Genomic DNA, 25,544 nt, shown 5'->3' on the forward strand with positions numbered 1-25,544 from the left:
TTATATATCCAGTCTGTGTCTCTCCGTGTCCTTATTTATGCGATAGGATTGTGGTTTTCCTCCTCCTCTGTTTGTTTTGATGATTGAATGAGATAATACAGCTACAACTGGTTTAATGGTGAACTAGACCCGGCAGGTGCTAGGAAAGTGCGCTTAATTCTTTCTTTCCAATGCCTTCAAGCCCACTCTGCTGGGGGGAGCGTGGGCTTGAAGGTATCCTCACCATGCCATAGACCAAACCCCCTAAACTAAAGGCCCTAGACTAACACTTCTCCAGTCACTGTCTTGTATTAATACACACAATTTCAGAAGTGAAAAAGCCACCAGAATTCTTCTAGATCAGAACTCCAATCTGTCTTTTGATTAAAAGCTTCTCCATCCATCACAGTTGGGGTCTGGTTTGGGTGCACTAACCACAGAGGAAAGGAACAGAGGGGGGCTTGACCATCACTTACCTACCTGGCTCTTCTGCCCCTCCCTACAGCACCTGACTCGTGGGGGCGAAGGAAGGAGGGAGAGGTAAGGAAGTAAGGACCTAACTTGACAGGTGAAGACGTAATCCAGGATCTCGCAGGAGAAGTGTCCGATAGTAACTCTCTCACGGGGTGCTCTGCTGGGCTCTTATAGACCCCACACCTTCCCTGGGCCAACCGTCTGAGCAAAGTCTCGAAATAATCAAGCCTGGCTACCTCCACATCTCACTGTAACTGACAGCAAGCAGGCTCCACTCCCCCTGGAGACCTTTGCCCTTGCTCTGACTCAGGGATCCCTCCAGCCAGCATCTGCGCTTTAGGTAGAGTCCCAGGTTTCTGAGCCTCGGCGCTATCGGCTCGTTCGAGTGCCATTTGCTATGGGGCTCCGTTCTGGGCATTGTGGGGTGTTTAGCAGCATTCCCGGGTCTATCCACTAGATGCCAGTAGCACCCCTCCCTCTAGCTGGGACAACAAAAATGTTCTCGGACATTGCCGAATAACCTCTAGGGGGCAGAATTGCTCCTGGTTGAAAACCACTGGCTGAGACTATCCCAGGCAAGAGTTAAGTCCAAATTTCAGTGCTCTGAAAAATTCCAGGAGACACGTTAAGTCCCCTGAACACTTACTTGGTTTAAAGAGGCACTAATCTCTCCTCTCCTCGAAACACTCGCTAAGCTTTTGCACAGTCATCCCACACCTCCTATTTCACAGCCTCGAGAAGGGGAATAACGGGCCAACGGTGGTAAAACCTGGCTTCGGCCACCCCCAGAAATCCCACACAAATGGTCTTTTCTTTTCAGAATGTGCAGGCATCTGTCACTTTTTGTGCTCAACGTTTATTGCAGGGTTGGGGGGAACATTCTATCTGAGCACTCTGCAGAGACAGGAAAAGGGCTGTGTTGAATATTATGTTCACAGATACCATAATTGATTTAAAACAAATGTACATGACATTGACCAAAAAAAAGTACTTAATAAGAAAAGAAAACATTTTAGGCATATACAGCTTAACTTGATAAAATTACATTTTGAGGTAGGGCCCAAAGTGGGAAAGGCTGGAGAAAAGTTCTGTGGCCTCCTACAAGGCCTCTGCTTTCATGATACACTTTTATGTCTCTGGGAGTCATTCTACCACTTCCCTGGTCCTTCCCTCCCCAGGATGAAAGGGGCTGGAAGGAGGAAGCAAGAGCTGGTGGGCAGGAGGGAAGACCAGGAAATAGGGGCAGTCATTATTCTTATTCCTTTTTATTCGACATCAATCCCCGTCCCCAAAGCATTTTGTCAATGGAGGGCTTGGTTCTATTTCAAAATGGTGAACCTAACTTCATGGAAAAAAGCAAGTCATTGTAATTCAATAATATTTTATTGTCAACAGCATAAAAGAAATTCAATATTGAACCTTCGGAGTAAGAAGAAAGTTGAACCTATTTACAACAAAGCCAGAGGAGAAAGAGGGGGGTGCTGTCACCAGATCCCAATCTTCCACACCGTCCTGTTTCTGTAGTGAATTAACACGTGAACTGGTGACATAAATAACTTCTCAGAAACATCTTGAAAAACTGCAACTGTTGTAGGTTCCCAGCTAGCTGTCTACAGTAACTAAACCCATAGGCTTTGGAAAAACACAAGTCACAGCAGTGCGAGCATATCAGTAGCTTTAGTCACGTTTCCTAGCAGCGTGAAGTTCCTCCCCCTTTCCCACTATCACAGTACACAGAGAGACGAGTCCCTTCAACACTCGTAAAATTCTTTTATTGTCTGCTGTGAAAGTCCCTGTGCATTTAAGCCCTGGTGGTCAGACATCCACCAGCCTGTGAGTCGGTTAGAATTCCCTGCCGGTGGTCTCTCACCAACCCAACAACCAGGTAGGGGTTCTATCAACAGTGAAAGTGAATCCTTAATAAGATCTGAGCTTCCCCTTGAGGTGCTGCCCTTTGGTTACTACAGGTCCAACACTCAAAAATTTCAAAAAGTTCTGAAAAGGAAGTTTTCTCATAAGTAGGTGGCACACTGATTTGGCAGCAAAACCTGATACTTATGGGCTACCTGGAGTCTTTATTTTGTGCGGATAGCCTACATTTTGTGGCAGAAATATTAAGGTGTTGATTTATAGGGTTCTGCTCCAGCCTCTATCAATGGAGATCCATAACATACAGTATGTGCAACATATTATCTTTCTAAAATCTCCAAAAATCAGAATTTGAAGGAAATATTTGTTCCGCAGGGTTTAATGTAAGGCGCTGTGGACGTACAGTAGCTTGAACGTATGTCCAAGTTTCATTGGCTCCAGGAAAGTTTTGCAAAGCCCATGTACCAGTTTCTTCAGTCTTTCAGGAAAAAGGAAATGTCTAGAACATTCTGTACCCCAGTGATGGAAGGCTAAGCTTTGGTAATAAAATCCTCTCCAGATCCTCCTTATAGGCATTTTCTTTGTGAAAGACTGTATTCCTCCCAAAACCCCTAGATAGTTTGACAAATGATGAATACATATTTTTTCTCTAAGGTGATTCCTTTTCATTAAAAGTATCGTCTTTTAAGGGGGTGGGAGGGAAAGAACAACAACAACAAAAAAATTGGAAGAAAGGCCTATTAGTGTGAATACGAGCAGCTTCCTGATCCAGCAATATTAACAATTTATTGTATTTAGAAAACCATTCTCGGCTGCAGAGTTTACAGAGAAGTCGGGTGGGACTTAACCTGGGCTCTGCCACTTAAGGAGAACAGAACTTGCCAAAGAAAATGATGTTTCGAGTTTTGTTGTGCCTGATGATGTAAATAAAGGGGTGGTCGGCATTGAATTCATCCTTGTGCTGCAGGATTCGTGATCCTGGCACCTCTATGGAATCCCCGCCTTCTTCAGTTATTTCTAAGCACACTCTGTGAATGACATTTGAGAGGGCCACTCCCTTGGTCTCTGACATTCCAGAGAAATCAGATGCATTCTCATTAAAGATGTTTTTCAGCCCTAGGTTTTCCAGACTAGCCTTGGGATCAATCATCTTTTCCATCTTAAATTTTGGAATGGAGACTTTGACTTTAGCATTGGCCATGGCACTGGGATTGGTCCACTGCAATAGCGTCTCTGAGTTGAGTTGTTTTTCAACCTGAAGGACAAAAAGGAGAGGAAATTGTTTTTCTTTATTTCCAATTGTAAAAGATCTTCCTTGATTAAAAACATAAAATGTCATGGTGAGCCCTATTTGGAAGCAGTACAGATGGTTCATCAAAGATGGAATCAGCCCTGCAGTTTTGGTGTGTGACTAGGTTCTCTTAAAAATGGTCCACCCATACAGAGCTACCATATGACCCAACAATCCCACTCCTAGGCATATATCCAGAGAAAACCATAATTCAAAAAAGATACATGCACCTCAATGTTCATAGCAGCACTATTTACAATAGCCAGGACATGGAAGCAACCTAAATGTCCATCAGTAGAAGAATGGATAAAGAAGATGTGGTACATATATACAACAGAATATTACTCAGCCATAAAAAAGAATGAAATAATGCCACTTGCAGCAACATGGATGGACGTGGAGATTGACATACTGAGTAAAGTAAGTCAGAGAAAGATAAATATCATATGGTATCACTTATATGTGGAATCTAAAAAAAATGGTACAAATGAACTTATATACAAAACAGAAATAGAGTCACAGATGTAGAAAACAAACTTACGGTTGCCAAGGGGGAAAGCAGGGAATCAGGTGGAGGGATACATTGGGAGATTGGGATTGACATATACACACTACTGTATATATAATAGATAACTAATAAGAATGTACTATATAGCACAGGGAACTCTACTCAATACTCTGTAATGACCTATATGGGAAAAGAATCTAAAAAAGAGTGGGTATATCTATATGTATAACTGATTCACTTTGCTGTACAGCAGAAGTGAACAAAACATTGTAAATCAACTATACTCCAATAAAAATTAATTAAAAATAAAAATGGTCTACCCAGCTACCTAGCATTGTTCTCCTCCACTCACTCCACAACAATGGTCCCTCTGTTCTGAAATTTATGAGGGCATTTCTTTTAACTATAGAGTAGCTCTATAGAAATGAATGCACGGATTATGATGTTGCATGGATAATAGTGAAATAAATGTAAAACTAGAGAAGTTTTTATGCATAATATTTATTGAATGCTTGTCTTGATTTCTCTACTAGGAAATCTAGAATATTCGTGCCCTAGACATGGTATCAAATTTCATAACTCAAATTAAAGCTAAAGTTACTCTTTTTTAAAATGAGAATTTGAACTGTCTAGGATCATCCTTTAAGATCATAGGTGAAGAATGCATCTATTTCAGTTGGCTATTTTTAAAGTGAGAGATATGCAATGACACATAAAATGATTTAGACATAAAATTCTTCACTGAGCAAATCTTAAATTGCTCCTTGCCCTTCCAGCCTCCCCACTGGCTAGAGGAGAAATACATGTGCAACAGAGAATGATGCTACCTTGACTTACTTACTGGCACGTTATAAGTACCAAATAAATATTAACTGTTCTAACATTGAGGAGAAAGGTCCCCAAAGAACCGTGAAACCCTTAGAGACCATTGAGCAAGTGAATCGTTAAGGCAAGGCTGCCGCAGCCCCACAAGCACCGCCCGAGCCTCTCCTTGGCTCCAATGCGCCTGCGGGCTGGACGCCCGCCTCCCTCCTCACCTGTTCCAGGCCCGTGGACCCGTGCTCCACATCCTTGGGGAGTAGGACGAGCATGCTGAGGTGCTTGTTTTGAAAGGGAAGCTCTATGAGCTTACAGTTGATACCGTCGACGTGGCCCATACAGAACGTGGCCTCCAGGTTCATCATTTGCACTGGTTTGGTGTCCGTCTAAAAAAGGAGAAGAAATTTGCTCTGCTTGTTCTTCTCACACATGCCCACACACCCCTCTATACACACACAGCTATACACACACATACTCATAAATTCGTTCCTGATATAGTTCCACGTCATTATGGCTTAAAGAGGCAGGCAGGTAATCCACACCATCAGAGACTGTCCTGTCAAGAGTTTATGACTTCCTTTGAAAAGTTATCCATGTGCTTTGTAAGTACAGGATCTATCCATAATATAATACTGTATTTGCATATATAAAACATTAAAAATAAGACAGGATGACTGGAAATACAGGCAAATTTTAACTTAGCCTTTATAGATGCCTGTAATTACAAGATCTTTAAACCATTCCTGGTAGAGCTCACTTGAAAGTAAATTCCAGTGCAAACCCACATGTCCATTTATGTAGCTTTTCCTTATACAATGCCTAATATGGAAAAGTTAACGTATAGCAGAACAAAACCATGCTTGTTTTGTTCTCCATCTGCCTTCGGTTTTAGTCATCCTGCCCTCGGTCCTCTCTTCCTGCTCTGATCTGATTAGAGAGAAGAACCTTGGTTTTAGTCTCAAATGTGACATAAACATACGCTGCGACCTTCAGCAAGTCACTTAACCTCTCTGGGCCTCAGTTTCCTTGTCAGTGGAATGAGGGAATTGGAAATTTCAGAATGATGGTTCCCTCTGGAGAGGAAGCAGGGAGATGGAGGGGTGGTGGGGCTACACAGGACAGTGCAATTCTTGCTAAATTTTTTCTTTAAAATATCTGAAATAAGGTAAAATATAAAGATTTTACAAAGGTGGTTGTTGGTACATTGGTGTTTGTTATACTATTCTCTATAATTTTCTGTATGCTTGCAATATTTCATGATTTTAAAAATTAAGAATGATAACAAACAAAATTATCTCTAAGTCTCTTCCAGCTCCTATCACTCAGGCCTTTCTCCCCAGGCAGCATCCCAGGACTTTTCTTCTCCTCTGTGTCCCCATTAATATCTGACCTTGTATCTGTGCTACAGAGGTGACTCATTTTCTGAAGAAAAATTAATTCATACTAAGGAGTAAAAGACTGATAGTAATTTAGTGCAATTTATTGTCTTGGTTTATACCTCCCATGGGATATTTGCCTGTTAACCGAACCTCTTTGGAGGGAAATTTCAAACATCGTATCAGGTCTGCAGGAATAATATTACAGTAAAGCTTTTATGTGGGATCTTCGAATGGTAATAGTGTTACCCAGCACTATTTTCCAGCAAAGCTAGACTTATTTTATTTTTTGTACATACCTCTATTTTAACACTTGTCACAATGTTAGAAAATGTATGTATGTGACACCCCCACCCCAACTAGACTACAGTCAAAGCAGAAACCATGTCTTATTTTCTTGGTATGTCCCAGCACATAGTAATTGCTCACTAAATATCTGGTTGATAAATAATTGAAGACTTTGACTCTATGTATAACCAGAAACAAAATTATGATTTTAAAATAAACATACTACTTTTGAAATTAACTGGTAATTCTTCCACGTATTTCCCTCAAAGAAGTATAGATTTGTCTAAAAATCTCCATCAGGTTAGAGTACTAATAGTTTCTGAATTCACAGAAGCTGTGACCACCAAAAACGGTCATCTATTTCATTTATCAGCACTGACTATGGATACAATAATCCCATTTTCTAAAACATAAATTAAGATGTATCTTCTGAAAACAGGACTAAGTAACGACCATCCCAGAAAATATCCAATACAGTGTGTGTGTGTGTTTGTGTGTGTGTGTGTGTGTGTGTGTTCACGCACATGAGTGTGTGTGTCCACCTTTGTCAGGATAGGTACTGTACTCAACTTTTCTTTTTTAATTTATTTTCTTTTTGGCCACGTTGGGTCTTTGTTGCTGCGAGCAGGCTTTCTCTAGTTGTGGCGAGCGGGGTCTACTCCTCATTGCGGTGTGTGGGCTTCTCACTGCGGTGGCTTCTCTTGTTGCAGAGCACGGGCTCTAGGCACACGGGCTTCAGTAGTTGTGGCTTGCACGCTCTAGAGCTCAGGCTCAGCAGTTGTGGAGCACAGGCTTAGTTGCTCCGTGGCATGTGGGATCTTCCCGGACCAGGGTTCGAACCCGTGTCCCCTGCATTGGCAGGCGGATTCGTAACCACTGCGCCACCAGGGAAGCCCTGTACTAAACTTTTAATAATATAACTTCATCAATTTAGTCTAACCCTTAAAAGAGACACCAAAGGACACGAGAAAAGATTTAGTAACCTCACCCCAAAAGTTCAGGAGCTGACAAAAGCAATTCAAAGGAAACAAAGGAAAAGTAATAGCGCCTGCATTCAAAAGCAGGGTATATCCCCACGCAGCCTTGAATAGTGTTTTATTTTTTTGTTTGGTGAACCGCTGAGAGATCAATGGCATTTAAAATCCTTATTAATTCTCTTCCTAGAGTCTGAGTCTCCAGGACGTGATATGACCTAGCTTTATGATTTAACAACAAGAATAAAGGAATTGCACACATTCTTCCTCCCTTTATAAAAGACACCCATTAACGTTTTCTTAAATGTAAAAGCCACAAATCTGAGGGTGGTCGGCACAAAAGTCCATGGTGAACTCACTCACTGTTACCTGGTTCTGATGATGTTCTGGGCTAGCCCTGCAGCCGGTATGAGAAGCACCATGCTTCAGGTTTCACTTAAACATTCTCATGGCCCCTTTGCCAGCCCTTCCCAGGGAGGAGAGCCAACCCTAACCACTCTGGAGGGGACACTCGGTGTAAGGGTCACTGGGGCCAACACTTGGTCCCCGCTCACAGCAGAGGCTAGGTACAGTCATGTTCAACTTTAGCTCCAAATAAAAGGCAACACTAAGAAAGTCAAAAAGCCGTGTTTAAAACTCAGGGACCCATAGGTGAAAAATACAGAGTCTAAAGAAGTAATTGTTTGGTGCCTGGTGTCTGAGACAGAGCCCTGTGTGCAGGGTCAGTCTTGGCCCTGGCAGGCAGTAATGAGTAGACCACTGTAATCTGGGAAGCCAAATGGAGGAACAGCAAGTAGAGGGGGACCTGGCTCCCTCCCTAGGACCATGGAGGTTTCGAGTAGGTAAGGAGCACACTCAGCGATTATCGTCCTCTCCCAGGGAAAACGGCCCATGGATCTTGCACAGGAACCCATGGCAGTCCCAAAAGCCAAAAAGGTTTTGTTTGCTATTGGCTGTTTAATCAAACTGATCCTTCCAGATCGGTCATTCTTTCAACGAACATTTGCTGAGCACCTACTAATGTGTCAGGGACTGGGCCAGGTATTATAGAAACTGAGATGGGCAAAACATTATCCCTGCCCTTAAAAGTCCATGCACTAGTAAGAGATCCAGATAAGTAAATAAATAATTTGATTTCAGTGTGGAAAATACAGCTGGAGCAGGGGATTTGGGAGGGGAGGGTGTGGACTATGAATGCAAATGCTGTAAGTACAAACAAAAAGTCATGGGAACCAGTCCAGTTAATTCAGGTATAGACTGTATCTTGAAGGTCTTTTCTTCCTGGGTTCTAGCCCTAAGAAAGTACAATGATAATATTTGGCAAAAACAAAAGTGATTAATGCTAAGTACTCTAGGTGCTGGGAGAGACCTGAAAATTAGAATTGATGCATAAGAGTTACAGGGTAAATAAGCTTCCTTCCGAGATTGTGCTGACTGACGCACAGTTCTGAGTCTGCATTCTTGACACAAGCCAGATCTCATCAAATGAGACCAAATCACACCATCATATAGATACCTGGGGTATCCTAGGTCCTCTAACGAAATGGGTCAGTTTTCCAGTCTCAGTGCTTTGGTTTCATTTATAGAGGAGGCACTTTACCTATTTATATGAATTATTTTTGGCATGGGATGTGGCTTCATTATTCACTCAGTAGTATTCATGAGACTTCCCTGCGATACAGGTTTCCATTGTAATTCTTCCCCATAATGAGTCCCAGCACTGCAGACGAGTAAGCTATGCTTTTTCCTTCACAGCCAATGAGTACCTCAAAGCATCTTTTATTTATTTATTTATTTATTTTGTGGTACGCGGGCCTCTCACTGTTGCAGCCTCTCCCGTTGCGGAGCACAGGCTCCGGACGCGCAGGCTCAGCGGCCATGGCTCACGGGCCCAACCGCTCCGCGGCACGTGGGATCTTCCCGGACCGGGGCACGAACCTGTGTCCCCTGCATCGGCAGGCGGACTCTCAACCACTACACCACCACGGAAGCCCTTTCAAAGCATCTTTTAAATTAAAATATCAGAACCATTTACTTCACTATTAACAGGTGAGAAATGAGATCACAGAGGAGCTAATTAACCTGGAACGAGATTCCCAAATGGTCAATGTTTCGTGATGATCCAAAGGCCTCTAATGTTGGGATTTGGTTTGTTTCTTTTCTTTTCCTTTCTTACTAATGGTCCCAAACATCTGTAGTTATTTTCCGGTTGGTGATTTAGCTTTACCCACTGTGTTAGAAGCTCTATAAACTCTCACTCAGATCAGACCCTGAGGACATTCTGGAAAAAGGGTGAGAGTCTCTCTCTTATGGTTCTTTTCCTACACTTAAACAGCCCCTGCCCCTCCCCGCTGTTGTCTAAGGAAAAGCCCACTGCTTCCTGTGCCTTAATTTTCCTCATTGGAGTGAATTCCTAGGGTCCCTTGTGTTGCTATAACTTTTCAGATCTATAGTTGGGATCCTCTGACTGCAACACGCAGCCCACATACCTTATTGATTCTGAAAGGACATTCTTTGGTTTCTGATTCAGGAAATTTCTTCATCCACTTCCCAACAAAGTAGGCAGCATTAACCACAAGGATTTGAGTCTGGTCTGTTACACTGTTGTCAGCTAAAATGTTCTCAAAGCGGCCTGCAAACAATGGTAGGAAACCACAAAATTGCACGGGGTTATGCTTGCAAAGCACCCCTGATGTCCCCATGTGAATCCACTGACTGGGCATTTAACCCTGGCTAGAGCCGCGCCACGTACGGCCTGGTAGCCCAGACCATCTCATTTAAGAAGGACCCCTTTATCTCCTTGCATCTTGCCTCAACCAGACTTTCCAAAGAGACCTGGGGAGGAGAGTGAGGGGGAGAAGGGAGGGGGGAAAAGACGCAAGAGGAGCAAGAAGAAATGCACAAGCTACCACTGTGGAGTTCCCATTCGGTCTGAGGCAATGTGCTAGCCATGCACAGGCACGGTATCATGCATTGCTCCCCACTTTACAGATGAGGAAGCTGAGACTCCATGTTAAGTCCCTCGCCCAAGATGATGCACGAGCAAGGGTGAATTCAGGATTCAAAGCCAGGTCTTTGTGACTCCAGAGCCTGTGCTCGGGAAGGAAAATGCAAGAAAGCTTACTTTCCACCGGGCCCTGTGCTCCGAACGGTCACGTGTCTTATCTCACTTCCCTATGATGATCCTGTAGGGCAAAGGTCATTATCCCCATCTCACAGTTGAGGACACTGAGACTCAGAGAGGCCAAGTGGCTTTCCTGGTTCACTCAGCTGCCAAGCACGTCTGAAGACAGGTCAGTGCTCCCCGCTTTACCCCGCAGCTCACTGCCCCCCTCCCCAAATCACACTGCTTTGTTTGCATCCTGGTCAGCTGTAATTACCACCATAAGCTCCATAACAATTGTAATGACCATAGTGTCAAATCCCCAACAGCCAAAACAGGTGGTGATAAGCCCTTAATAAAATGAAGTCCTCGCCTTTGAAGAGCGTTGACTTTTTGGCTGAGGATATTTTATTTACCTAATCTCTCAGATCTTCACAACACTGCTCAGGCCCACTTCCTGGGCCTGTGACTAGGTGTGAAGGGCCCTGCACTGTTTCGTTCTCTGCTGTCGCCATCTTAAAATTCTTAATGTGTTTTTTAATATAAAGGGCCCTGTGTTTTCATTTTGCACTGGGACCCACAAATGATGTAACCTGTCCTGCCAGTGCTATATGATGGGTCCAATATGTAATAGCATGACTGAAGAAGTGGGGAGCTAGTAAGTGCTGGTTAACTTCAACCTCGAGCTTCTGGTTTCAAATTCAGAGAAGTCTTTTCACTAAACTACGTTCTCCAGTAAAAAACTCAAATTTATGAAGATTTTTAAACAGAGTCCCTTGGAGAGAAAATGCAATTCGTTAACAATTTTAAAAGCAAAACTGGGGGCTTCCCTGGCAGTCCAGTGGTTAAGACTCCGAGCTTCCACTGCAGGGGGCACAGGTTCCATCCCTGGTCAGGGAAATAAGATCCCGCATGCCATGTGGGCGGCCAAAAAAGAAATTAAAAAAAAAGCAAAACCGTCACACAGCAATTTAAATGGGAGCTGCCTTTCACATATACATTTTTAAATTGCCTAACCTGGTATTAGTTAGACCAGATTTTTCTTTACATATGAAGCCAAAGAAAATTCATTTGTCCCAATAGCTACCTCCCTATACAAAAACTGTACAAATATGTCCCCTGGGAAAGGGGATGTGAACACTGATTTGCACCCAAGCTCATCTTAGCTCCAATTCCTTTCCAGCAAGGAGCACAACTCACAGAGAATTTTAATGAAGGGAGGAGTCAGGAAAGGGAGAGGCCTGAGGGAAGCCCGAGCAAGAGGCAGGACCAGGTGGAAGCTGCAGAAGAGACCCCGGGCCCCGGGGCTATCAGAGGGCCAAGGGTAAGGAGGGTTGTGAGACCCGGGACAAGCTTCCACCATGGTTTGTTTTGTTCTGTTTTTTCTACATGTGTATTTGATTATCTAAGACCTTTTGTCTTTTTTTCCTTGACAAACTTGTAGAATTTTTGAGCCAAAAGTGGCCTCAGGGATCATCAAGTTATAGTCCAAGCCCTTCACTTCCAGATTGAAAAACCAGCCTTGGAACTGGCCCAGAGCCTTACTTTGTTGGGGGCACATCCAAGCCTCCAGAAGGGCATGTGGCAGCCCATTTTAGCAGACTAAACCTGAAGTACTCAGAATTTCTGCCAACTGATGATATCCAGAAATCCACGTGGTTGAAATGGCTTGATGGACAAGAATTTAGCTTGTATACCGAAACCATCAAGGAATCCTCCAGATGTGCAACCTTATACTTATCAGATTCATGAGACGATATGGTCTGTTTACTTAGTGATTTATAGCAGAATAAGTAAAGGATACTTGCCATCTGTGAGTTCCTTAACTGAGTTGTTGATCTGACCTTTTGTTTCTTCCAATTTATCTTTGAAATCAACAGTCTCCATTTCATTTGCATAGGGTCTCTTGGTAGAGCTGATGAACTCCTGAAAAACATCCAGTTCATAAAATCACGAAGTCCTTAAAGTCTGTAGTTAAACCGTTATGTTGGTACACAATTCTAGCACAAGGACTTTTAAATCTCTATTACATGGATACTCCTTCAAAATCTGTAACACTATATAAATTGAAACCTTATGAAAAAAATCAATGAATTTTCTTTGTATTCTTTCATTTGTTCAATTCTAAGACAATATCAATTGTTAAATGCCTCCATCAATTTAGCATCAGTTTTGGGGGAGAAAAGAAACATTATGCTACATGCACACAACAATTATAATATGAATTCCAATTTCAGAAACATTAAAATGTACATACAGATAAAATGTAAATTTATATATGTATGTCTTAGAATGGAAGAAATGTACAGAAAAGAGAACTCTATGAGAAGAAAAATCTTATCCCCACTGAAATAAATAAATATTCTAAAGATGCTTGCTACTCAAAGTGTGGTCCAAGAACCAAGACCTGCAGCATCACCTGGGACCTTGTTAAAATGCAGAATCTCAAGCCCCACCCCAGAATCAGAATCTGAATTTTTAACAAGATTCCCAGGTGATTCATCTGCATGTTAAAGTTTGAAACACAGTGCCGTAAGGAACAGAGCAGTTCTTCTCATTATAATGCTTGTTAAAAATGCAAAACCCGGGACTTCCCTGGTGGCACAGTGGTTAAGAATCTGCCTGCCAATGCGGGGGACACGGGTTCGAACCCTGGTCCAGGAAGATCACACATGCCTCGGAGCAAATAAGCCCGTGGGCCACAACTACTGAGCTTGTGCTCAAGAGCCCGCGAGCCACAACTACTGAGCCTGCATGCCACAACTGCTGAAGCCCGCGTGCCTAGAGCCCGCGTTCCACAACAATAGAAGCCACCGCAATGAGAAGCCCACGCACCGCAACGAAGAGTAGCCCCCGCTCGCCGCAACTAGAGAAAGCCCGTGCGCAGCAACGAAGACCCAACGCAACCAAAAGAAATAAATTAAATAAATAAATTTTTAAAAAAAGAAAAGGCATTAAAAAAAAAAAACCAGAAAACCCTAAATCCGGTCCCTGGTGATCTTGATTCTAGTGAACCAAGGCCAGGAATTTGCACTTCTAACACCCAGGTAGTTCTGATACAGGTGGCCCTCCTCAGACCACACTTCTTTGTACTGTTACTAGTAAAATTATAGATGATATACAACCAACAGGAACAATGGAATCAGCCTTTTAAAAAATTCCTTGCAACTCTCGGTTTGAAATAATTCAAAATGTTGAGTGGAAGGTCAACCAAACTAAACACAGCTTGATTAAATGTCACGTCACTTCACTTCCTAAGCACAGGACTCCTTGGACTTTTTTCAGAACAACTACAGGCTTGCCCAATTTGATTCTGTTCATTGCAACCCAACCTTGGGACTGAGTGTTACCATTTACTGACAGAGCTAAGAACATTCCAGAGACTCAGCAAGATGAAGGGCCTCCACTATCTTCACTGCCAGCAACAAAATGCGTTAAGCATCACTAAGGACCACCTAGGGAGTTTTTAAATTCTTTCCATGCCCAGGCCCCAACCCACATCTCAGTATTTCTTTAATTCCCCAGGTGATTGTTGGAAGAAGAATGGCTGTGTATATGTGTCTTTAAGCAGTAAGAATAAACTCACAACAACATCTAATGACCTATGTCCTCAAAAGATCCCCACCAGGAAAACAAATACCTATTGCAGAAAGTAGTAAAACTATGGCAAAATATTTAACTGGCAGTCTACCTTTTAGATTTGGAAAGCTTGAAATTCTGACCATCCAGACACAAATTGAATCAAGTCGTTATTACTACAGTAGAGAATGACCACTATGCAGCCGAGGATGTTGGCTATGTGTTTCAAATACATATTTTTTAAAGTATTATGATATACTCTGGATCAAATTTAAAAATATATGTGTTCTTTATATGCTTCCTTCAAGAAATAGCTGAAATTACCACCTCTACCTTGTATAGATACCCACCTGAAGAGCCTCATAAAACAAACAAAACCAGTTTATGACCGATGAAAACTTTTTTTTTTTTTTTTGCAGTACGCGGGCCTCTCACTGTTGTGGCCTCTCCCGTTGCGGAGCACAGGCTCTGGACGCGCAGGCTCAGCGGCCATGGCTCACGGGCCCAGCCGCTCCGCGGCATGTGGGATCTTCCCGGACCGGGCCACGAACCCATGTCCCCTGCATCGGCAGGCGGACTCTCAACCACTGTGCCACCAGGGAAGCCCGATGAAAACTTTTAATTCATACAGTTATGATTTTTCTCACTGATTTTGAGAAACATCAGGAGAACATTGTGTGCATGAAAAAATAAGGCAAAGAACTTAAAATGTTGTCCCAGGCTCTATGCGCTGCTGTTTAAGAACAAAGATGTTTAAATCACAAGCTGTCTTGCATCTATAGAGGCACATTTATTAGAGAGTAATAATCCCATTCTCCATTTCTCTCAGTAAGGAAGCTAAGAGGAAGGGTGGGATCTGTGGGTGTTTTAGAGGGAAAAGGAAACTCACAGCTTCTTTATATTTTAAGTTAAAATATGTGCCTGCAACTGATTCCCTCTAGATTCAACCTCTCCATTAGGACTAATTTATTTTAAATAAATCATAAATGAGCATCTTAGGAATGATTTTCACTGACAAAAAGTTGTTGGTCTAACCATGAGAACATGTCACCCCTGATAAACAGTTGAATCTGGCTAATTGCTCTGAACCACTTACCGTGGAAAGATTCAGAGATTTGTCTACGTAGAGCCGTTTGATTAGTTTCAGGGAATAAAAGGAACTAAGTTTGTTGACATCCGATGTTACTGTTTGAAATCCAAAGGGCACGTCTTTGACATTTTCAAAATGAAGGACCTGTGAGGAGAAAAAAATCCATTATCTGTGAAGCACTGCCTCTTCCCACTGTGGTGGACACATGGTCATGGTCAACCTCCTCGGGTTGGTCCTGAGTATCTCCCGGCTCTGTTGTTCCCAGAAGCAAGGCTTCTCAACCTTAGCACTGTTGACAGTTCAGATGGATAATTCTATGTTCGGGGACCGGCGGGGGCGGGCGCTGTCCTGGGTATCACTGACCTACTAGGTGTCAGTAGCACTCCTTCTTCCATTTGTGACAACAAAAATGTATCCAGACATTGTCCAATGTCCGGGAGAGGGGTGAGGGAGGGGAGGGGCAAATTGTCCCAAGTTGAGAAACACTGCTATAAAGATACACTTCTCTTGATTTAACTATAAGGAAATTTCGCCCTTTCTTCCAAGTGATGCCTCCATGCTCTTTTCCAAACTTGGAAAAGAAGGAAGCTGGGTTATAATTTCTATCCAATTTTGAGATAAGAAGAGAGAAATTAATACCAAGAGACAATCATTAGGCAGGTATCAGATTCCAGGATAGAGGTGTCCTTAGCCAGAGCCTATCCAGTCCCTTTAGCTGCTCTAACAAGCGCCAAATGGGCTGATACGTCATTTATGGTAGGCAGCTGCCATGCCATCAATGGGCTACAGTTAGGTAGCCTTTGAATCCCACCCTGTACCTACTAGAAATGTCATCTTGCCCAACTCTTCAGAACTGTACTTTCTCCTCTGTAAAATGAACTGAGAACACCTACTCTTCTGACATGCTATGAGGATTACAGATATTATATGTTAAGACACCTAAAATATCGTATGGATTCAAAATGTTAATAAGTATTCTTATAGTAATATTCTAAGCCACTTAAAACTAGGATGCTATCTTCTGTAAGACCTAAATCCTTTTATTTTTTTCCTAACTTTTCTTTTGTTTCAACCAATAGCTCAGCATCTCCTCTGCTCCATGGTGCCCAAAACATGATGTCAGGATAAGGTGATTTTCTCCTAACTCATAAGAACCATGCCCTGATGCCACACCTCAGGTGATCACTAAATGGGCACATTGCACCAACGAGTCACACAGCCTCCGTATTGCAGGGTCAAACTGGCTGGTCCGAGGCTGTACGTAACCCTCATGCCTAATGACAGGCAAAAAGACCAGAAAATTAAAGAACCCAAGTAACCACTGTGGGGAGACAATTGCATGTACTGAAAAGACCTTTATTATTATTACTGAGGAACAGACCCACTACCAGGAAATCCTCTTTTCTATTTCTTCTCTAATGGGAGATGAGAAATGAGGAATGAGAGATGGGGTAGGGATTGTGGGGTGGAGTTGAAAGAGGAGGACGGACGAAAAGGTACAGCTTCTCTTCCCACAAAGGAAGTTTCCTTTTCAAGTTCCACTCTGTTTCAAGCGTAAATTTGCCATCCTGACACAAATAACATTTTGTGGGTCATATTTTCTGGGGATTTATAGATAAAAGATGTTCCCTTTTTAAATGCTTATGAGCTCATGAAAAGAGAGATTCTGTTGAACTAGAATGATCAATGGAAGAATAATAACGGAATGGAATTAGAAGGGTTTTCACTTATTGTCTAAAGGTAAATGGCAAGGATTGGGGGGTAGCGGGTAAGAGGCTGAGCTGCTCGAAATGGGAAGGAGGTCAAAAGGTACAAAGTTCCAGTTATAAAATAAGTCATGGGGATATAATGTACAGCATAGTGACTATAATTACTAATCCTGTATCTTTGAAAGTTGCTAAGAGAGTAGACCTTAAAAGTTCTCATCATAAAAAAAACTGTTTTTTGTAACTGTGTATGGTGGCAGACATTAAGTAGACTTACTGTGGTGATCATTTTGCAAAATATACAAATATTCACCATTATACTGTACACCTGAAACTAATATAATGTTACATGTCAATTATACCTCAATTTTTTTTAATAATAAAAGTAAATAAGGACTTAAAAGGTAACAGTATAGAAAATCATCTCATTTGAAGGTCTAAGAACTTTACAGAGATACTCAGCCATAGCCAAAAGGAAATTCTTAAAAATTTTTTATTTATATGTGTACACATACATATATACATACTCCTATATATGTGTGCATGCGTGTGTGTGTGTGTGTGTGTGTGTGTGTGTGTAAAACATCATCTTAGTCCATTCTTCTCAAATGGGATATTCAAATCCCAGGGAGTATTCTAAAGCATAAGTAAGCACAATCCATCTTCTTATTTATCCATGTTACTTAAAGGTAGATAATTTCAAACATTATTTCTGTATTGAAATAAACATGGATATATTCTATCTATCCAATAGGGTAGAACATATTATAGAGTAGAATATAGTTCAGGCTGCATTTTAATATAAAGGGTGATGCTGTAAATAAATTTCGCGCATAAGACAGGAGGGTGTAGATTTACACTCTTTCTGGTCAGGTTATCTGCAGTGGAACATTTAACAAACATCATCCTGACTGATGCTTACAATATAACGGGTAGAAAGACGTCAGGTGACTTGCCAAAGGCCACTTGTTAGCGGAAAACTTGTGATTGCCTAGCAGATCCCCGCGTTCTCCACAACAACAGTGCCTGTTCTAAACATGGGTTGCAGGACACATAAATGAGCTTTCACATTTAAAAATAGATTAAGAGAGTGCTGGAAATGTCAAAACTCTCGTTCCTGAGCAATTCCGACCACAGAGCCTCATTCCTTTTTCCCCAGGCACCACCTGTGTGATCTTATAACTCTGCTTCCACTCAAAGCAGAAACAAGGCATGGGGCTTACCCGTCCGATTTCGTTTGCTGTGTCACCTCTGGCACCCAGTTGAGCAAGTGACAGAGAGGTGGAGAGACAGATCGGAGAGAAGAGGACATTGCCCGCTGGCTCCTTTTCACACAGTTGTTTGAACAGGTCAACGGCAAAAGCCGAATTTGCCAGTCTCAGGGCATCCATTGTGGGCCTAGAACAAAGAACAAGAGTGAGGTTATTTCTAAATCACCTTTAAAGTGTTCTCAACTGCATTTCGCCAACGCAATAAGAATTCTAGTCAAACAAACTCGTGGTCTTGGGTAGAAGAGAGGAAGGAAGGAACTTTCAGTAAATGCAAATTTAAAAGCCAGTGGTAAAGAAACTCCTGCACAAATGTCCTAAGATCTGAACACCCAACATGTGAGGTCCTCTGTGTGTACAGCTCTGCCCGGAATCTCCAAATCGGAGCCCACTTGGCTACGATGGCCTCTGCACGTGGTCAGAACAATGGACAGCACTGATCAAAATCAGTTGGTTTTATTTATCCATATTGTTTCCATTAGGATTTAGGTTAAAGCATACAAAATTGAGTTTTTTGTATCAAAAATAGTCAAATCACAGCAGTTTTGTGTGATTCAAGTTAATATTTCGTAAGTGTTATGGGCTGCATTGTGTCCCCCCTCCCCACCCCGCCCAAAAGGTAGGTTGAAGTCCCACCTCTGGGTAACTGTGAATGTGACCTTATTTGGAAATAGGATCTTTGCAGATTGAATCAAGTAGAGGTCATCAGGGTGGCCCTAACCCAATAAGACTGGTGTCCGTTTAAGAACAGGGGAAAAGACACAAAGACAGTCGTGCAGAGGGAAGATGACGTGAGACACAAGGGAGAACACCATACGGCGACAGAGGTAGAGATTATTGGAGCAATGCTTCTACAAGCCAAGCACACCGAGGTTCACTGGCAACACCAGAAGCAGGAGAAAGGCACGGAACAGATTCTCCCCTGGGGCTTGCCAAGAGAGCAAGGGCCTGACAGCACCTTAATTTCAGAATTCTGGTCTCCAGAACTGTGGGAGTATAAATCTCCACTGTTTTAAGCCACCCAATTTGTGGTACTTTGTTGCAGCAGCCCTACAAGATTAATAAAGTAAGTAATGCCTTAGTAGGGCACCTGGCACATAGCAATATTTAATAAATAATAGCTATGATTGTTTTTGTTGTTAGTACATTATCTACTATGTGGAAGACACTATGAAAAGTATTATAAGGATCACCTGAGTACCCCCTCCCTTCCTCTGAGTTTTCCATCTCTTTGGGCAGATATGTATAAGCAGAATGCCATGCCATGTGGACAGTGGAACAAGTAACATGGGAGTTAAAGGAAAGAGAGGGCAGCTTCATCTAAAAATGCAGAGCCGGGTGAAGTGGAAATGGCAGCAGCGAGCCTCTGGTCTTGACTGAGATCTCTCGCTCTCATTACCCCTAGAAGACATGACACTGAAGGTCGTCAGGCAGGATGTGCTCCCCGGTGTCGGACAAAGCATCACCACTCAAGACAGAGGGCTTCCCTCAATCGGGACTCAAGGATGTGTTAAAGTCAAATGCATGAATAGGATCTCAATTTCGCACCTTATACCTGAACAGAAATTCAAAATGCAAAGACGTGAGAATAAGATCAAGGAATGGGCCCTTGATCTTCAAATAGTTCTTTGGAATTCTCCCTTTTACGGGACAGGTGGCTTGTGTGTAGGATGGAATCAAAAAGATTATACTATATCTTGGAATCTGTAAAAACAAGCTCATCAGCAAAAAAAAAAAAAAAAAAAAAAGTTTTGTTGACCTGTTCGTGGTCACTGGTCATCTCCAGTGACTGCTTCCTCCTTGGTCCAAAAAGTACAGCTAAGTGAACTCAGTGTTCTCATTACGCACCTACAGTAAGGTAACCTGAAGTCAGGGCAGGCATCTTACAGTTCTTCAAGGCCTACTACCTTATGCTCTCTCATCTGGGGAGAGGTGGGGGCCATGAGATGACAGTGAGCTCTCAGGGGAAGCAGACGAGCATGAGGAACACAGAGGGCAATGAGGCAGAAACAGAAGCATGTGTCCACCACAGGGAAGTTAAAAGAAACTTCCTAAAACGTTTGGGGAATCCCAAACAGACTTATAGGACAAGAAGTCTGGCTTTCTCCGGCAGCAAGTTTAACACTGATAAAGCTGAGTTCATCTATGACTAAAATTCAATAGGAGTTATTTCTCTACCAAATAGAAAAGCCTAAATGAGGTATTTCTTCACCAAATAGAGAAACCTAAACCCAAACCCCTGCGAACTTCTCAAAGCTTCAACAACTCAAGGCTTGACCACACCAATGATAGTATGAAAACGTACCAATTATGTTTTATCAAGCCCAAGTAGTTCTTCCCAGCCCATATTTCCAACCACCCAGGAGGAGAAATTAGAATAATTTTGCATCATTTATAACAGACTTTGAAGTTTGGTGTCTTTTGTGTTTTTAAGGCCTTGCAGTAATCTGCTGAGGGAGTTTGACGGCAGACACCTAAAAGTGGATCCTAGAAGTGGATCAAAGTGTAAGGTAATGCCATTTTGTTCCACTGAAGTATTATTCATTCATTCATTATAACATTTGGCAATTTGTTTCATCTAAATGGCTCTATGTGAATACAAGATCATGGTGGCTTTAAGTACAGTTAATTATACAATATAATTAACACTTTGTTGCAATTCAAGGCTTAGATTCAGTCCCTGTTGGAGAATGTAAATCAGGGCACACCCAACATCTGAGGTGTCTGTGGGGGCAAATGATCACCAACTAAGTAATCGATCAAATATTGCCTGGTAAATCTAATCAGTTCCTTGGTGATTAGTGGCAAGTGACCTAAAAACACTGTAAAGCTGATTTGGTCTGAGATAGTTCAAGGGATGATTTTGGCCATAGCCAATTGCCCCCTCACTGTGGTGCAAGATGAAGCATTTAAACAAATCTCACCAACTTTAGCAATACACACCCAGGAAAATGGGTCAGGTTCCCATGCAGACCATTTTGCACGAGCGAATGCTATAAAAATTATGGGTACAAGAGTAGAGATTAGCAATTCCTGCGTAGTAAATTTCACATCTAATGACCTGTTCAGGGAGTTAAAATCGCGGCAGATTCTTTCCATTGTATTATTCCATTGTTACAGAGATAACTTCTTTCACTTTCATGAAAACCTTCTAATGATTAGAGCAAGTAAGGAGAATTTAATTTACAGCATCAACATAGAAAACACCACATCTTTTATTGATTTAAATGTTTAAAAGCCACTTTTAATCAGGGAAACGTGAAATGAAAGTTTAAGTAGTAATAAACAACAAAGAAATGCAACAAACAACAAGAAGTTGTAAGAGTTTAATTGTAAAGTTGCCTGTTTTGTTTTTATTGTTTGCAATACATCCTAAAGCCATACACCTTTAAAGGGGGTCAAGACCTTGGATGGCCCATCTCTTCAGTTTACAGATGTGGAAAGGGAGGCACACAGAGATGAAGTGATTCTCCCAGGCCATCCACACAGGGAGTGAGAGTGGTCACACCAGACCTGGCACTCACTCTTCTATGTTCCAGCCTGGTAGTTCCTGACCACACCTATCACCTTCCTTCTTGGTAATTGTGTCTTTGCTGACATTTGTTCTCTCAGGAGACTTTATAGAGTTCCAAAAATCCTACGTGTCCTGGATTACCCCTTTAGAGATACCAAGATACCTTACATGTTTTCTTCTCTTTTTTTCTTACATGTTTTCTTTTTTTTAAATCAACACAAAACTTTTTTTTCCTGATTTTCCAACTGGCAGAAACTCATGTTCTCTTTCCACTCTTTGTGTTGTCAACTATCAATCTTATATTGCTTTAATTTAATAAGTATTAACTGAGTACCTAATAATGCATGTCAGGCACCTGATCTAGACATTAACAAATCAAAAGTGAACATAGCATGGTTTCCCTCTCCGAGGAGCTGTCACCTAGTGGCATGATATGTGCTGTAGGTGTGATGGATGTTTTGATGGGGGCACAAGTTATCATGCAGCCCTTAGGGGAGACAGCGCACTCATAGCAGAAATCTCAGTGAGCTTTCCTCAGAGACAGTGACATCAAATAAGTCGCACTACGGGCACATCCTAAAGAATAAGGAGGAGTTAGCCATGCAGAAATGTGTGCCAGAGAGAACTGCTAGCTCAGAGACAGCAGGCAGACCCCAGATGAATGCAGACATGTGCACTGGGGTGGGTGGAGGCATAGGGAGGTCAATTCTCTCGACTCACAGGGGCTCGCTGGCCCCTGCATCAAGATTTCTAACATTTTTAATGCATCCAAGCCAATATTTCCCAAACTTTTCATCTGTAGACCATTTGGTGGAAACAATCCTTAGGCAATACATTTGCCTATTACCACAACTACAATGGAATGTCTAAAAACACAGTCTGTGCTGTTCACTTTCTCACCTCACAAGGAAAAATGTCAGAGACAGATTAAGACAATAGGAGATCCTGCAGCTTCTGCCGTGTGAAGGAATAGCATGAGGGTTAATGAGGTGATGAAACGAGTAAATGTACATGAAAAGTGCTTTTTCAGCGGGAAAGGACAATGTGGCTCTTAGTAATAAGGTCAACTGCTCAATTTCCAATGGCAGGGGAGCCTCTGCTTTGCTCAGATATTCTGAGCCATCATACCTGCTCCCATCTGGTTAGAAGCCTGATCTTGACCGCTGAGCCATCCCACCGCTGCCTAGAACAGTAAATCAGGGCCAGACTCACCACACCAGGACCACCAAGATTGCTGAGACTTCGTACCTTCAAAGTCAACCCACAACCCAGAGGGACTGAAGTGACAGAATTCAGGTGCTAAGAAGCAAAGATGTAAACCCACTGACTCACACAGAGAATCCTTTCTTCAGACAAGCTTCCATCTCTCCACCCACCCAGGAACTCATCAAACACCTGCGTATATTGGTGGGGACTGAGGTTTTGACGCACCCAGTTCTATTCAAAACCTCTTCGGTAATGTAGGGGTGACAAAGCTGTTAAGAAAATTCATGGTGACCTGGAAAAGTCCAGGAGCCGTGAGTGTGAAGACTTGGATTCCGCTTCATCCTGCCCCATGTAAGCCAGGGAACTTTGGACGCCACTTCTCCTCCGTGATCCTCCCCCCATCTCCCACAAAATGGGGAGCCGAACGACATGTAAGACCCCTCAGCCCTGGGAATCTGAGCCTCATCTGGTCACGAGCCTGCAGATCAGCCTGGCCTGGTAAATTGCTCTTTAGGGTGACACGCTTAAAGAAAGCCATCAAAACAGTAGCTTCTATGAGGAAGAAACTATGGGCCAACCTATTCGGAAAGTCGTCCAGGAACACACATTTGAAATCTGTAATTTGCTTCAAGTATCCTGAAGCCTAGGAATAGGGAGGGAGAACACTTCCTGCCTGGAAGAACGCAGTTACAAGTAAACGGACACCCACTGGATGCTTTAAAATGCCAAAAAGAACAGCAGTTCCGCAGTCTGAATCTCAGCCCACAGTGCCAACCCAAGAAGGTGAGCCGGACACTCCTGTGCGTCTCCACTTTCTTCAGGTTTGGGGCACCACACCCTTTCTGAAACTAGCACCGCAAAACTCATTCTGAGTTCCAAGGTAGGGCTGGAAACGTTCTCAGAAATAATTTCTCCTCTGCGAGTCACTGTTGGGCCCTCTCAACACCAAAACCTCCCGGCCACGCTGTTTCTTCATGCTCTTACCTTGTACTTTTAAGTAATTTTGCTCCCTACACGGCATGCCTGGTTCCCAAAGGACTGGGCGCTGGAAATGCTGCCCATGTAGGGGTTGATGGCCATACTGAAGCTGACAGCCTACTCTTGAAAATAAGCCATTCTGTCCACTGTGTTCACCATCTCAAAGAACTATTTTCTTTTAAGACTTGCCAGAAAGAGAGAAATCTCCACCTTGCTACCTGCACTTTGCTTACCTGAAGTTACAGCGCTCGCACGGCCAGGGAAAAGGAAAACCAGATGCGGTAGGAACTTGATGTGGGGCAGAAGCACGCTGCTTGCTCACTTGAATGCCGACCGGGGCCACGCCCACTGTGACCACGCCCAGCCTGCCCTCCCTCCGTCCCGCCCACTTCTGCCCAGGCCCTTACTCATGCCTCTTGGCAGCTTGTCCGTGATTGAGAAAAATGATTCACGCTGAAGTTGCTGTTGTCTGCACAGCTTCTAAAGGCCTGCAACATGCTCAGGCAGGACAGGGCTGTCGGCGGATCGTGCCTTAGGCTGAATACACGCATACATACAGAAGGGCAACCCTAGTAGCCCACTTGGGACCGGAAGGTGAAATATTATATAAAATAGAAGGAATATGTGATGGTTGTAATAATTCATACTTCTCAAGTATGGTGGTGCCACAGAAAGCACCCTCACCTCCATGGCTCATTCTGCTAGATGCCAAAGAGGTAGCTAGCTACCTATTAAACAGAAAGGTGATCACAAAAGAAAGTAAAGAATATATAAATTAAATACGTTAGACTTAGCAGAATATGTAATACCAAATTGATGGGAGAAATTGTTGATAGGGTTCCCAATAAAATATTGTGATTAGGATTACCCAGCTTTAGGGACTTCCCTGGAGGTCCAGTGGTTAAGACTTTGCCTTCCAATGCAGGGGGTGCACGTTCTATCCCTGGTGGGAGAGCTAAGATCCCACATGCCTCTCGGCCAAAAAAGCAAAACATAAAACAGAAGCAATATTCAATAAAGACTAAACAAATTTGTTGTTAATAAATTAAAGGCTTTAAAAATGGTCCACATCAAAAAAAAAAAAAAAAAGCCTCTTAAAAACAAAGATTATTTTGCCCTGGAATCTCTTCGCGGAGTCTGCTCTTTGCATATTCCAGAGTTTTCCTGCCTTCCTACAGCTCCTTCTTTTGGTGGGAACTCCTCCCTTCCGACCGAATCTGTTCTCCGGAAAATGACCTGAAACTGACCCAATTACTTATCTGCTGTGCTCATTTAATATTCCCTGTTGTTCATTTACCACATTGTCTCATAATAATCTATTTTATTGTACGATCTCCTCTATCTCGCTACGAGAATCTTGAAGGTAAGGACCAAGCCTCATTCCTTTTTGTAACCATGCCAACATGGTCTTGATAGACAATGTGCGGTCAATTAATGCTTGTTGACTAAATGAAAGAGAGCCACTCATTTTGCTCAACTAAGAGTGACTAATAGCTTCCCTTCTCTCCATGCCCTGGGTGTT

At 42.7% G+C, this 25,544-nt stretch overlaps 1 protein-coding gene across 1 annotated transcript; it reads right to left on the minus strand.

Moving 5' to 3' along the window:
- Positions 1-3,184: 3,184 nt before the first annotated feature.
- On the minus strand, positions 3,185-24,090 carry SERPINB5 (serpin family B member 5). Its single transcript, XM_065890204.1, has 7 exons — positions 24,029-24,090; positions 18,280-18,454; positions 15,357-15,494; positions 12,490-12,607; positions 10,068-10,210; positions 5,159-5,326; positions 3,185-3,577 (listed from the first exon to the last, which is right to left on the minus strand). Exons 2-7 carry the CDS (start codon positions 18,445-18,447, stop codon positions 3,185-3,187), a joined length of 1,128 nt encoding a protein of 375 aa, XP_065746276.1. The 5' UTR covers positions 18,448-18,454; positions 24,029-24,090.
- Positions 24,091-25,544: the final 1,454 nt, after the last annotated feature.

Source organism: Phocoena phocoena, chromosome 13, assembly GCF_963924675.1.
Source record: "Phocoena phocoena chromosome 13, mPhoPho1.1, whole genome shotgun sequence".
Classification (NCBI taxonomy): Eukaryota; Metazoa; Chordata; class Mammalia; order Artiodactyla; family Phocoenidae; genus Phocoena; species Phocoena phocoena.

Bases quoted from the DNA above. Each gene is read 5' to 3' on its own strand.
- SERPINB5 (XM_065890204.1), bottom strand. From the start codon at position 18,447: ATGGATGCCCTGAGACTGGCAAATTCGGCTTTTGCCGTTGACCTGTTC. The intron at 12,608-15,356 runs GTAAGTGGTTCA...GATGTTTTTCAG, and splicing joins AATCTCTGAATCTTTCCACG to GAGTTCATCAGCTCTACCAA. The intron at 5,327-10,067 runs GTATGTGGGCTG...CTCCTTTTTTAG, and splicing joins GTCCTTTCAGAATCAATAAG to ACGGACACCAAACCAGTGCA.